General features: G+C 38.5%; 1 protein-coding gene across 2 annotated transcripts in view; it reads left to right on the top strand.

Moving 5' to 3' along the window:
• The first annotated feature begins 1,063 nt into the window (after positions 1-1,063).
• LOC145770245 (uncharacterized) overlaps positions 1,064-15,659 on the top strand; it is a 47,732-nt gene continuing 33,136 nt past the window's right edge. For both annotated transcript variants that reach the window (XM_082581842.1, XM_082581841.1), the window contains exon 1: positions 1,064-1,228. In XM_082581842.1, coding sequence (XP_082437968.1) covers positions 1,202-1,228 — 27 coding nt within the window. In that variant the 5' untranslated portion in view covers positions 1,064-1,201. The remainder of the gene's footprint in view (positions 1,229-15,659) is intronic.

The raw sequence follows: 15,659 nt of genomic DNA, 5'->3' as shown, positions 1-15,659 counted from the left end.
CCACGGAAGCTATTTTATGCGCTGACAATGCTCTTGTGAACTGTAAAAAGTTTGCAACCTTGTAAATACTGGCTTAATTGTTACGCAAAAGTTATTCTTTCATCGAATGCTTATGTTTGACCAGTGTTGTTGCGAATATATAAAGTGGTACAAAATTGGATTGATCGCACAACAAATCAAACAGTGCGGTCGTGATAGACTATTGGATTATTTTTTCTCTTCTTGTTTTACATGTTTTGGTACAATTTTTTCATAATACACGTTCACAGCAATTGCCGAGGCAATTTCAACTTTTGCCGTTTGGCCTCGTCAACGTTTTTGCGAAGTAAAAATAGCTAATTTTGAAGACTGTGCGAGTTTTCACAGCAAGTAAAATAGTCCGAGGTGAGGTCTTGGTGCGATGTTTCTGCTGATTAAACTCACGCTGCTAGTAAATCAAACAGGAAGAAATTTTGAACAATTTTTGTCCGAATTAAATGCTCATTTGCGACGGCATTTTTATTGCCGTAGCAGAATGGCCATTATGACGTTTGCGGCGGCATTTACCACGGCAATTGCCGTGTGGCGCCGCTAATTTCGAGGACTGCACTTGTGAGATAAACAACAATTGTACTGCTTAAAGCAAAACTCAGTCTATTAAATAAATACTATTATTCCTTAAAAACATCCTGCAACACTGATGATAGGTATTTAGAGTTACCGTATACTTTACATATGTCATCCTTTGTTGTTCATGAATCAGCAGGATGCCAGTAGCCACTTACACCTGGGCTCTGCCATTAGCCTGCCAGATTGTTTTAATTTTTAAGCTTTTATTTCAGACATAATTATTTAATTATGTGCACAGCACATTAAAGCAAAAAAAAAAACACTAGGGAACTTTCTATACCAGTGTCCAGTAATGTAAGCAACATCTCAAGAACAGCAGTATCATGAAACCATTTGTGACATAAAGTGTGAATTGAAATAATTACATTCAGTCCTTGAAAAAATTAAATAAAGAGCAAATTGTGTAGATTTGCACAATACCATAATAAAATGATTTTTTTTTTGTAGAGTACCTTGTTCTGTTTATATACAGAATCCTTCTGCTTATAGCAAACATGTATGTAAGCTTTTTTTTCAGTCATTAGTGCCAAAGTTACTATGATATATCATACTATTGTGTAATTAGTTGGATTGATGAAGGTGGTCAATAAAAATGGATAAAACGGCTGTTGAAGATAGGGTAAGTTACTTATTTTCATGGCTTGTACTTTATGCAATATTGCAGTTTACAATAGACAGTAGTATATATAGTTCTACATAATCAGAGTTGATTGTTTACTGTAAGTTACAAGTTTTCTGAAAAGTCAAATACAACCTAAAGCAGTCAAGGCAACCCATTGGCTGGGAATACCTCAAAATATTGATTGTCAGTGTTACAGGATGTTTTTAACTAAAACCAGTATATACACTATACAGTATGTATATACCCATTTTATTGAAGTCCATTTGATTATAATAGGAAATCAACAACTTGCAACAGCTAAAAGAAATTCCACGACTGAGAGGCAAAACTAGCCCAGTTTAGCTTGCTATATTTGCAGATTTGGCAACTCTTAAAAATTGTCAGGCATTTTCAGGAACCATAGGCATACGGAGCCGGGCAACGTGATCAAGTTTAACATATTCAAGTTTATTACATCTACCGAAATACAAAATTACGCAACAAATTAAATATCGTACGTTTTCGACATCACAAGATGTCCTCTTCAGGAATAACATGCATACAATTTAACTACATCTGAATAAAATACAATGGTTTACTACATGTATAAACAGGAAAAAACAAAAACTTCTCAGTACTTCTGACTAAACTCAACGATATAGGCTCTACGAGAATCGGGTCTGCTACTATTCGGTGAGTCTGATTCGGTGAGTTCCTAACCCCTAACCCTAAAACGGCATAATAATTAGGCTACGGTACCCAATAATTTAAAAAAAAAATTAAAAAAATCACCTAATAGGGATCGGACTCACCGAAAGGGGCCATTGAGAGAATCATAGGTAACTGCATCAAAAGGTGTTCAACAGATCACATAATGTGGTAGAAAAGCAAGGTGCAAAAAACTAATTTTAAAATACAGAGAGCAAGAAAGATGAGTCACAAGCATACAATTGTCTGTGCAAAACTGGATTGTTACGTTTTATGTACATTGTACAAGGCTTCTATTTCAGTCCTTGGTCCACAAAAATCAATGGACTCCTTCCTGATTTGTTTACCGTGGCCCACACCATCACTGATGCCGCCCCTTGTCTTCGGGTGGCTACTGGAGTGCCATGTCACCATCTCTTGACCAAACACGGTCATTCTGACTGTTCAACTGAATTAAAATTTCTTATCGCTGAACACAAGGTTTGGCAGCATGCCTCCTCCTTCAATGCCTGAAAGCAGAATTCTGGCTCTGGAGAGACGTTTCTCAATGGTATTGGCATTTAGCAACTGTTTCTTCATGGGTTTGAATGGGCTAATCGTCAAATCCTTCAATGAGAACTGTGAACATGGTTCCATAGGCCACGTTCACCTCCTTTGCCAGTTTTTGAATTGGATTTTTTGTAACGTTAATTATTGATGACCCTGTATTGCAGTTGAGAAAAGTGTAAATTAAATTACAGTAAAAGCATGGTTAGAATAAGATTGGTAAGAATAGGAAGACGAAAGTAGGTTTTTAAATGTATCCCCAAACTTAAATATTCATGGAACTCCTTATATGTGCTCTACTAAAAATGTAATGTTGTATAAAGAACCAATTTTATTTAGGTCCAATTGAAAAACATTTTGTAAAGGTTCTATGTTAAAACACATCAGCTATGTCTTTGTTGAATGAAGACACTATGATTATACACGATACTGATTGTTTAAGCAAAGTTAGACTTAAAGTAACATCAGAAAAGGAATGGAACATTTGGTTCAAAGGATTTTGTAAGAGTTCCAACACCTCATGGAATGTCCGCAAAACTTACCCTAGAGTTCAAAGACTTCGCTTCCGCAAGGATTATATGTGTCAACATAATCAATCGCGCTCAAAAGGACTTTATAACATAGATACAGAGTAAGTACTTCTTAAGTTTTATATTTTTTATGCTTACTATTTAGCTTACAGGTATAACGCAGGCCAATAAAAATTTTACCGCAAAGTATAAAAGTCATTTTAGAATATTCCAAGGTCCCTGATTTCACAAATGGTTTTTATTTTTTCAAGCTATTTGACAATGAAAGTATTGGTACCATGGCTATTTCTATTGTGCAAATCACTTAATTCCAGCACTGTTCATTGTTATGATATCATAATTCGAATTTTCACTTGGCCTGGAATTGTATCCATGGTATATATAATTGGTTGCTATTGTGGAAATTCCAAACCACAGGCAAGATGTAAACTCATGATTCAAGGGAAGAATGAATGTTTAAATTAAAGGAACATTTTGTGACACCAATACATCACAAGTAAAAATAGCTTTAAAGTCATACAAACTCAGCTGTTTATTGAAAAGATACTGAATATGATGACTTGCACATCTGCAGTTATATTGTAGGTTTTTGCTAATGTCTACTTTTTTTTGTTTGGAATTTTATTCCAAGCTGTAAGCTAGAATTACAATAAAATTTCATGCCAATATCATGTAGTAACAATTCAGATATGTTTTGCTACTTTTATGACAAGTATATGACATAAGAGTACCGTTTCTCAACGGGCATGTCTATCAAAAGAACCCTTGATTTCAAGTTCTGTAAATATTGAACTAAAATTTATTTTTGGACTCAAGGAAAAGTGAAACCTTTAATGTTCGGAATGCCATGGTGTAAGGAGAGCTGAAGAATCGCCATGATAATTGATGCTTCTTCCAGGGTTGCTCTCTAAGTGGTCAAAACTGGTTTTGACCGGGTTTGAACTGGTGAAAACTGGTTTTGACCACTGAGCGGTTTAAACCTGGTTTTAACCGGTCAAAATTAGGTTTAAAACTGGTCAAAACCCAGAAAAATATTTTATGTATGAATGGTCGGCTACCTGGGCTATTTAGGAAATATAAAAGTAATTGTTGTAACAATATAACATCCATTTATTGAGTTTTAAAATACTAAGAAACGAAGTGTACCTACAAACCATAAATATAAAGCGAACAAAGTAGATCTGTTTCACACAATGAGAAAACTGAGAACAGAGCACTGGACTGAGAACTGAACGCGAACTGAGAAAACAATCAACGTGAAGCGCTCTAGGCAAGGAAACCAGAACGTAGGAACATAGGGTAGACTAAACATAAATTTACAACATTCTTCCCTCCTAAAACGTAACGGAATCGCCATATCGTAGTGGTGAGACGCCTTTGTTAGTTCGCTTGGAACGTCTGACGTTTGGGTTTACGTCGTCACAGTCTAAATTGAAGCTTCTTGCGCTATCATCAGAAGTATCGAGTCCAATGTTATTCGGGTCATTGCCAACATCCAAAACTGATTTAGAGAACTCAGAGTCAGCAGCTTCCAATCGGGAATTATCCGTGACGAATGGTTCAGGGCAATGAGATTGATCCCGAGAGTCGTCCGGGCACGGCGCTACGTCTCTTAGCGATACATTTGATTCTCTTCCATCTGGAGATTTTACAGTTGCATACATAGGATTGGCATCGGTTAGTTCGACCCACCGAACCAGATCATCGTTCTTCGAACCCACAAAATTGCGCAGTAACACGGGCCGGGTTTCAGTAGCCAAGACGGCAGTGATAACCCAGTTGGAGATCGCCGGCCAAAACGAAAGAACAACTTGTGCGGTATTATATAGCATTAGTTGCAGTACACAACAACGTACAAACAGAATGCAGCACAACGGGTAGCACCGTTTCCCAACGACTAGGAGGTAGATTACAAGATGTGATGATAAATGGAAGAGCGACTGGTGGGCGGTGGCAATGCCTCTGCTAGTTAAGTAACTTTTGAATTCTTTAGACACGAAGCTTCCCCCATTATCAGTGTGTACACAGCTAGGGAAACCACACAAAGAAAATAGATTATCAAGACACTTAGTCACCATTTCGGTGCACATGTTTGAACACGGATAACAGAACGGAAAAAGAGAAAATTCATCCACTATTACGAGCAAATACACATTGCGACTACTGGATGATAATGGTCCTTTAAAGTCAATCGATATGCGTTCGAAGGGGCGAGTAGCATTAACAAGAGTGCCTTGTTGCTGCGTAAAAAATCTTGGTTTTAATTCTGCGCATATTCTGCAGTTACTACACACTCTCTTTATGTCATCCATTGAGAATGGCAAGTTTTTGGACCGTACGAAGTAAGGATGTGCCGATTAATCGGCATCGAAATCGGCAGGTATCGGCAATTTTTGGAGAATCGGAATCGGCATCGGAAAAAAATTGCCGATTCTTTCCGATTCTTTATCAAAGTTTCCTAATCAAAAGTAGCGCGAGCGCGTGGAAATACCGATCAAAGAACGGCTTCTTTGAACAACCGCATCAGCCTCAACTAGCATTCGGAGAGCGGTAGTCTAAATTATGACGATTGTACGCCATTTTGTAAACTTTCGTTTAGTAGGCACGAGATCAAAACATTTTCTTTCTTTGAAATGACGAAAAACGTTCAAAGAGAAAATCAGACCAGATAAAATATAAAAGTTGAGTGATTACACAACGGTTAGAAGTTATAGGAGAAATAGATTATTACGTAATAGTTATTATCTTGCAGTATGCGAGGCGCTAAAAGCAAGAAGAGAAAAAGCGAGGGAGTATAAACTGCTAAGAAAATGAGAGCAACTGTCTGAAAGATTCAAAACACTTTAGAAAAAAACAAAGGGCGTCAATGGAAAACAACGTGTGAAGTTGCAAGTTATATCTTTTCAGACGCTGAATTGCAGTGAATTAATCTTGTCACTTAGTAAACACGTGAAAAAAAGATTACCTCGTTTGCGCAATAATCACTCGATTGTTTGTTCAACCTATGAAACGGACTATGTTACAGCCAAATGCTGTCCCAGCTCTAGTCGGCATTCGGCAAAATTAGGGAGTTTTCTTTGATCTGTAGAATATACCTTAATGCACACATTTTTAGCGCAGCAAAAAGAGAAATGACATCGTGTACAGTTAGAAGTTGTCATTGTTTTTAAACATTGTAGACGTCAATTTATTATGTTCTTGTGCGATTATTTTCTCCTGTATCAATCACCTGCTTTAAGTTCTGTAACGGAAGGGAATTCTTAATTTATTTCGTCATCCCCGCACTGGCTACATAAATCCATCATTGTTAAAAATTGCAAATAAATTGCTTTTGTCACCACCATCGTCGATCGAAAGCAAACGAACTTTTAGCACAGGTGGCAACATTTTTACGCCTCAACGGACCAGACTTACTGCAGCAACTGGAGAAAAGTTGATGTTATTGCATTTTAATTTACGTGTCTTTAATTTTGAATATTAAAAAGCGGAAATGTTCTTTGAAATTATTGTTTAATCGTTGTAAAATTCGTAGTCACTGAAAGTTGCTTAATGTTAAGTTACTAAGCAGAGAGAAGTGAACTCCAAGTATATTATATAGGCCTATAACGCTTAATGCGTTCAACAAACAATCGTGTGATTGCGCAAACGTAATCAAACCAGCTACCCGGTAATCTTCACGTGTTTGCTAAGCAACAAGATTGGCTGCAACTCTGCATTCGAAAACAATACTAATTTCTTCACAAGATGTTTTTCTTTTTTCGCCTATTGATGCACTTTGAATGCAAGGCTGGTGTGTTACTTTTTTAAAGATTTTTGTGTATTCAATACCGCTGCGTTCATTTTCTTTTACACTCTGGTCTTTTTTTCTTCTTGTTTCTGGCACCTTCTTGAATTCTGCGAGAAAAATACTGCAAACCGCACAAGATAATATTTTGCACACTGCGTTAAGCTACGTTTATTTTGCACTCTGTGAGCGATGGCGATTTTTCTCTTTTGACTGATTTCCGCGACAAATAAAACGCCTGTCTATCAACATTTTGTAGCGCGCAAGAAGTAAAGAACTACGGTACCGTAAAAAATCACGCTGTCTGGAGCAGGCGACAAAGTGAACGCTTTTAGACACTTCAAAGGCAGCAACTTGTAACGAAATCGCAACCACTTGTAAAGCGCCAACTAAAAGCAGCTTTAATCATTTAACCAAAGAATCGGAATCGGTATCGGCATCGGAATCGGCAAATATTTAAGAATCGGCATCGGAATCGGCATCGGCAAAAATTCTGTAATCGGCACATCCCTAGTACGAAGTGAGAAAGTCTCCTCACACCAGGGTGGCAAAGGTTCTGATGAATTTCGTTTAGATTGTAACTGGCGGTAGACACACAATACGCTCTAGTTAATGTACAGGCCTCGAAACAACTTTTTTTTTTCGGCTGCCAAACGTGTCCGACTGAAGCAAGCTGTTCAGCGGCCAATCACAAGCACATGGAGGCCATCGGAACTTCGACCCGCATCAACGTACAGTCTTCAAAATTAGCACATTTTTACTTCGGCAGAAACGTTGCCGAGGCCAAACGACAAAAGTTGAAATTGCCTCGGCAATTGCTGTAAACGTTTATTACGAAACAATTGTACTAAAACATGTAAAACGAGAAGCGAAAAATATACTAGAGTAGTCTATCACGACCGCACTGTTTGATTTGTTGTGATTGTGATGTAATAATACCAAAAGTAGCGATAAAGCGAGCAACAAGATACGCACGTCACACGCTGTTACAGTAATTCACGTTAAATAAATCACGGGGAGAAAAGTAAGCTAATTTTAGGTTGATTCAACGTTCGAGTCAGCACAAGTCGATTTAATTTTTCGGCGCGTTATTATGCGTAACAACAATGCCCAATAAGAAATTTACGTTTGTTTTACATTAATTTGACATCTAACAACGTTGAATGATCCATTCACGCATTGCCGACGCTAATTTCGAAGACTGAATATATCGCATCAATAAAGTATATTGTGATGTCACTTGCATCCTGCTTATGTCAGACATCACTGTCCTGCTGGGTCAATCAATAATAACAATTCAAGTATAGACAGTGTGTTGTATTGTGATTTATCGTGTGCTTTGGTTGCTTTCTAATCCTTTGTGATTATAAGTGGCAAAGTACTTTATTCACAAGGCCGTTTGCGTAAAAAATTTTCGGAACTTCATGGCGGACAAATGCGGCCGACGGAAGGGCGAGACCGACGGACAAAATGTTGGTTTTTGTAGGTTAATTGCGGCCATGGCCGCCTTCAGTTTCGAGGCCTGATGTATCAGGTCCGGCATTGTCCTTTCCAGGTCTATATTGCACTGTATACGAAAAAGATGCGAGTTCGAGACGCTAACACTGTATTTTATTATTTTTAACTTTCGTGCGTCTCCTGTTGTCGAACATAAATGCTACCGACTTTTGGTCTGTGACCAAGGTGAAATGTTGTCTCGCCAGAAAATGCTCCCATTTGCGAATGGCCTCTATGATTGCAGTAGCTTCTTTTTCTACGGCAGGATAATGCCGTTCGCTCCCTTGAAAAGTGCTTGACATAAAAGCAACTGGTCTTCCTGCTTGGTTTAGAGTATCAGAAACTGCAACCTCCGACGCGTCGCATTCGACAGCAAATGGTAACGTCTCACCGATGGCCGCCAATGCGGATTCGGAGATTTCTTGTTTAATAGAAACAAAGTCTCTCAACGCTTCTGGATTCAATGGAAACGACGTAGTGTTTTTCAGACTCTGAATTTTGTCAGAAAAGTTCACGACCCATCGTGCATAATAGGCAAATAATTCTAGAGCTCTTTTGAGAGATTTGGTACTTTGGGGCGCAGGTAATTCAAGCAGTGGCCGTAGTCGTTCGGGATCCGGTTTTATTTTGCCATTGCCGATGCAATACCCGAGAATGCAGATTTCTTTGACCGACAAGATTGTTTTGTCTTCATTTAACGTAAAATTTCTGAATTGAATGTAGAAATCGCGAGACATTTTCATCGTGTTCACTTTTGTCACGCCCACATACCGTAACGTTATCTAGGTATAGGTAAGGGTAGGTATTTTTCAATTTATCAGTTTTCACTATTTCATCCATTTTCCTTTGAAACTGGGGAACGCCATTTGTTAGCCTACTCCAAAAGGGATTCTGTTGAATTCCCAAAGTCTTCCGGAAGCCTCAAACCCGGTATAAATTTTGTCCTTTTTAGCGATAGGGATTGGGTGATAGGCGCTTTTGAGATCGAATGTTGAGAAAAACTTATGAACAGCCAATCGATGAACTAGATCGTCTATGCGTGGCAGCGGATACGCGTCCGAATTTGTGAACAAATTTATTGTTTGTGAATAATCGACACATAGCCTCTTCTTATTTGTTTCTTTGTTGTTAACGACAATAACTTGGGCCCGCCAAGGCGAATTGCTGGGGCGGATGATACCTTTGGAAGAGAGTTTTTCAATTTCTGCGTCTATAAACTTTCTGTCCGACTCGTGGTACCGTCTTGACTTAACAGCGATCTACTTACAGTTTTTCGTCAAGTTTGTGAAAAGAGATGCTTCATCAGTTATTGCAGCGATCACCGAGCAATGGTCGTTCTGTTGATTAACTACAAAATCGGGTTCACCTACTTGGTATTCAAAAATTACTCGACGATGATTTCTTTGGAAGTCTGCTCCCAATAAGATGTCGCAACACAAGTTTTGTAAAACGCCAACTTGTACATTGCTGTAGAATTTCCCGCCGACAGTGATATCGATGAAACAGTTACCTACGACTTTTTCTTTCGAGTTGTGTGTAGCCATAGAGACTTTGGAATCGCAGCATTCAATTTTAAGTTTTAACTTGTAAGCAGTGTCTTGGTTGATGAAACTAACAGAACTACCAAAGTCGATGAGTGACGACAGCTCGATGCCATTAACGAAGGGTTTCATAGTAGCATGAGACAAACAGCGCTGTGCGGGGTGAATTGCGCACATATAGTCGGAATTAACGCAAGCGGTAACTTTTCCTCGAGAAAACTTATTTTTGCAAACTTTAGCGAAATGTCCAACTTTATTACAATGATAACAAGTTGCATTTCGGGCAGGACATCTCTTCCTCTCATGATAGGAATCCTCACAAAAGAAGCAATATCTTGCGACGTTGCTTACCGCATTGATAGTAGAATTGTTTTTGCTCTTACTTTCAACAACTTTGTCGCTATGGATATTTGAGTTCGATGAGACGGCCGATACCTGTAGTTGGTCTCTTGGAGCATGAAATAGCCGAGTGTCTCTTGCCGCTCGATCAAGGGTGCTTGCTTGAGTGTATGCGTCAGCTAGACTGAGCTCTTGGTTTTCCAACAGGCGTTGTCGAATTGTGTCGGAAGAAATGCCGTTGATGAATGCGTCGCGTAGGTCGCGTACCATTTCCTGCTGCTATTGAGCCGAGTCGACGGCTTGAAAGCCACATTCTTTGCTTAGAAGCTTTAAATTTTGAAGAAATTCGTCTAAGGATTGTCCTGGGTGTTGCTTGGTAGTCGCTAGACAATGCCTCGCAAATAAAATATTCGTAGGCTTCACATATAAGTTTTGAAAAACGTTTAATGCACCGTTGTAATCTTGACAGTCTTTGATGAATTCGTAGACTTCAAAATTCACACAATTCGTGAGTATTCGCAGGTCATCCCGCCGGTTTTCTCCTTCGTCTTGGACGGGAGAGAATCCAAGTAATTTTCAAACGTCTTCCTCCAGTGCTTCCATTCTTTTGCCAATGTGCTTGCGTTTAGATTTAAAGCAAGGCGTTCCGGCTTCATTAGCTTGCTCATCTTAGTTTTTTAAATTGCATCCATCATCCAATTATTGAGTTTTAAAAAACTAAGAAACGAAGTGTACCTACAAAACACTTTGTTGTGACCATTTTGATATGCAGGCCTCGAAATAGCTGGCGGCCATGGCCGCCTGAACTTTCATTAATGGCCGCCAATACCCACCTGTCAGGCAAAATTTGATGGCAAATGTTTTTCATAAAAAAAAATTGTTGGAATAAATTCTTGTACCGGTACTTCAGTTGGCTGTGCTAATTGTTCATCGTTCTACCAAGCATTTTTTGGTTCATCAGAAACTTATTTTTAGAATTTGAATTTTCTCAATAATTAAAATACCCATATTTCACGGACCATAAAGCGCAATTTAAATCCTTTTTTTTCTCATAAATTGATCGTGCGCCTTATAAGCCGGTGCGCCTAATGTATGGATCAAGTAGTGCATTATTGCCTACACTCAAAACCAGTACCGATACTATTATTATATAAATAAACCACCGTCTTATTTATTTATTTATTTGGATTTTGTTTCAGACACAAGTAGAATTGGTCCATAGGATACAAACACACAAAGAAAACGAAATACAACACCACACAGAAATCGAGTAGGCCTAGCAGCTATCGGTACTACACAAATATTAAGCACAAGTTTCAGGCTGGAGAGCACGATCACGATGCTGGAAGAAAGCAGATTGATGATAACACTCGGAATTCATCAAATGCTGAATCCACGTATTCGATGTGTTAAAGCAGCGATCAGTAAATTTATATATACTTTTACGAAGGAGAGCATGAAACGTCGTAATTTTGTTAGTTACCATCACAGAGCTTATACTTATACGTCTCGGAAGATGAAATGTAATTCTATAGCTGTTATTATACGCTACACGTAGACGATTGATACTGTACGAAAAATATTTACACCACAGCTGAGATCCATACATTGGCATACAGTAGGATCGAAATAATACGTTTTTGACAGTGGTAGAACACCTGGAGAATCTTGCTCTCAGCATATTGCCAGAGCAGTAAAGTGACCGGAGCTGTCTTTTCATGTCTTCATCATCAGACAGCATGTTGTTAATCACAATGCCCAAGTACTTTACTGTCGTTTCAAAACGAATACATTCATCACCCAGATAAACAAACGGTTGGAAATCAAGTTTTAAGAACTTAGTTTTGAACATAACTCCAACAGTTTTATTACAATTAAATATAATGTCGTGCAACATAGCATACTGCTGGCACACATCAATAATTCTTTGCAGGCCCTTAATACTGGGTGCAAAACAACATACATCATCTGCATAAATGATGTGATTAAGGCAGGAATTCCTAACATAGCATCCTACGGCAAGGTTATTCAGCTCACACGACAAATCATTCATGTACAAAGCAAAAAAATATGGACTTAATACACCACCCTGTCTCACCCCATTAGACACATGGAATGGCTGGGAGAATTGACCTCCCCACTTTACTGTCATACATTGATTGGCGTACCAGAATAACAATAGACGTACAAACAATATGGGAACAGACCGTTCAATCAGCTTTGAAAACAGCAAAGAGTGATTCACTCTGTCAAACGCTTTGGACGAGTCTAAAAATACAGAATACACAGGGGTTCCATGCTTAACATACTGAGAAATGGTCTGCTTTAGCAGGTAAACACACATATCTGTGCTATGCTTAGCCTTAAAACCAAATTGGTTGTCAGAACTACTCAACAGTGGCTCGATACAATGAAGAATAAAATACTCAAAAATCTTTGATATGATTGTAGCAATTGCAATTGGTCTATAGTTGGCAGTGCTAGTAATGTCTCCTTTGTTACTTTTTACCATAGGCAAAATCACAGTATACATGAAATTGTTAGGCACAAATCCATGAAAAATACACATATTGAAGAAGAGACTGAGATACAGGAAAATTACAGGATGAGAATAGAGAATATGTTCAGCAGAAATCTTATCATGGCCAGTAGATTTATTTAAACATAGCTTCTTGCACAGCATTTTAACCACATCCACATTACACAAGTACTGATTACAGTCAACATATTTACAGGCATTTGTTATGTTACTTTCAACTAAATTTTTAGCATGGTATTGAGGCTGCACAGAGTTGAGGTGCTTGCTGTAATGATTTCCCCACATACTGGCAATATCAGCACTGCCTGTTGCCCCACCAACTGTTAACGAAAGAGGTGGGTGAATTTTGTGTTTTCTAATGCGTGTCCAGAATTGATTAGATGGGCAGCCAGCACTAAAGTCCTTTGCCAAGGCATCTGCTTGATGTTGTTCTTTTTTATTCTTGCACCTGCGAAGTGCATACTTGAAAGCACGACGGGTTGTACACATTTGTGAGTAGACTGTTCCACTTCTAGGTTTCTCACAATTCAGCCAGGAGTGATATGCTTCGCGAGCCTTTTTATGAGCTGACTTGACATTGTCGTTCCAACCAGCAGTGTGAAGGTCGGCTCTTTTCTTTTTCTTAGGTATATTCATAGATGCCCTTTGCAATGCAGATGTAATACTGTTATAGAACAAATCAATATCATCTAGGTGATTCTGATCACTACAATGAGAGTTTCTGCAAGAAATGGAGTGAGCTGATAGAGGAATTTGAGCGAGCAATTGGTATGTGGCATCATAATACACAGACTTGTCTTCATCAGTTGTGTTGTTCCACAGTAATGAAACATCATCAGTACAAGTATCATTGAAGTCCAGCTTAGTGAGAGAAGCCTCAGAAAGCTTGATAACAAGAGGTAGATGATCTGAAGTGAATGAGTCTTGGAGGACTGATAATTTGTTAATTGCTTTATGGACAGTGAGTGAGGATAGACAGTGATCCAGCCAGCTAGTCGTACCATGGGCATCACTAATATAGGTAAATGTATTACCAGGCAACCGTATTCTGTCAGACATAATCAGATCCAGATCTTCACAGAAGGTATCAAGATGTGGACCAAATGCATTGTTATCACTGGCATTGAAGTCACCCACTATTAGTAGGTCACAGTCACCCAGGTCTTCACACATAATTTCCAGTTTGCTGAGATAGTCAATGTAATCATCCAGATTCTCATTACAACAGTATGGCATATACACATTCAATATTATCAATGACGATTTATCAAACTTCAGTTTAATACCAATGATACTTCCATCATGGCTTTGGAGTTTGGTAGCATTAAGACTCTTATGCCATAAGATTGCCGTGCCGCCAAATGGCCTTCCAAGTCTGAAGCCATCCTCATCATTCATAGCAGAGTATCCACACGAGTGATGACTTTTACTAAGATTACTCAGCCTATCAAGTTGTTGTGATGATAGCCAAGTTTCTTGCAAGAGAATAATATCATATTTTTCACAGAATTGTCTTATTTCATCTGCAGCGCTATCTAGGCCTCTGCAATTGTAAGACACAACCTGAACATTATGTGCAGCCATGAAGATGTTTCATTTTACATGTGTGTCTTCCGACACAGGCACCCGAGGTGAGAAGAATCTTTTTACCAGTATGCCGCTTGGCCAGGAATTAGGGTTGACAGAGTTTTTGAACGACACTCCTTTAAGGACCACCTTGAAGGAGGAATAAGACTCATGTTTTGTATTTAATTTTGAACAGCTAATGTTGAGAGCATCAGGAAACTGACGTTTTACAAATGCTTCAACACTCACGGTGCTTGTATCCGGTTCCAGTCTGGATATGAATACTTCTGCAGCTTTATAGTTAGTAGAAACAGCCTTTAGACCGTCATCTAGTAACTTTCCAATTCGAGGGAGTCGTTTTCGTTTCTTCACTAGATTCCATGATGCAGAAGGTCCAGATTCAATCATGGCAGTTTCTCCAGATGTCAAGCCAGTAGTTTTTTTCCTGAGGTGCACTGACAGAGACAGCAGCCTCAGACTCTGATGCAGGATTCAAATTAGAGGATACTTTCTGGGCATAGCTTAATGGTGCATGATTGGTGACATCAGCAGAACTTACTTGCTGTCTTTGCAGGGTAGAGTTTGAGTTCTTTTTTATCAAAGCTTTTGTCTCTGATAACATACTGCGCAATTCTTTCACTTGTTCATTTAAGCTTGTTGTTATTGCGTTGGCCTGCTTAAGCTGTTGAATATCAGAATGCATGGATATCATTTTGTCATGCCATTCAGCAACATCAACATTTTTTATATCTAGTGATGGAAAATCACAATTTGATGTCACAAAAGATACTTGTTGTTCATTCAGTTGTTCATTATATTGATGGAAAATCTCTAACATGTCCTTTATGTTTTTGGAAGATTTGCTCTCTCCTTTTCTTTTCACCAACCGGTGATTAGCGAATTCAACTGGGAGTTCATAAAGAGCATCTTTTGCTGCTTCAATGGCAGATTCTTCATAATGATCAGTGACTAATTTGACAATCAAATCACTTTGCAGAATATCAATTCTGTTGTAGATGTACCACAAGATTGAGTTCACCACAATGTTTGGCATTGCCATTGTGGCAATCAGATTCAGCAAGCCGCAGAGCTTTAATCAACTTTACTTTTATGATAGATTAGGTTTCAGTTAAACAATTTACATAAACCTTAAACCTTGTATTCAAATAGAATCACAGTAAACTACGGTAACTACGGTAAAAGCAACTAGCAACTGTGATATTCACTAGGCTCATTTTTTCTTTAGCTCATTGTACTATTGTGACTTCCTTACATTCATTAGGCATTTTTGTTTAATGAGCTTTATACAGTAACCCATACTATGCGCTTTATGGTCCGCAAAATACGGTAACCAACTGATTGAAATATCAAAAATAAACAGAGAAAATGAATATTTTTT

Source organism: Aplidium turbinatum, chromosome 5 (assembly GCF_918807975.1).
Source record: "Aplidium turbinatum chromosome 5, kaAplTurb1.1, whole genome shotgun sequence".
NCBI classification, from domain to species: domain Eukaryota; kingdom Metazoa; phylum Chordata; class Ascidiacea; order Aplousobranchia; family Polyclinidae; genus Aplidium; species Aplidium turbinatum.
Note: the sequence above shows the minus strand (reverse complement) of the source record. Positions and strands in the feature narration are given on the sequence as shown.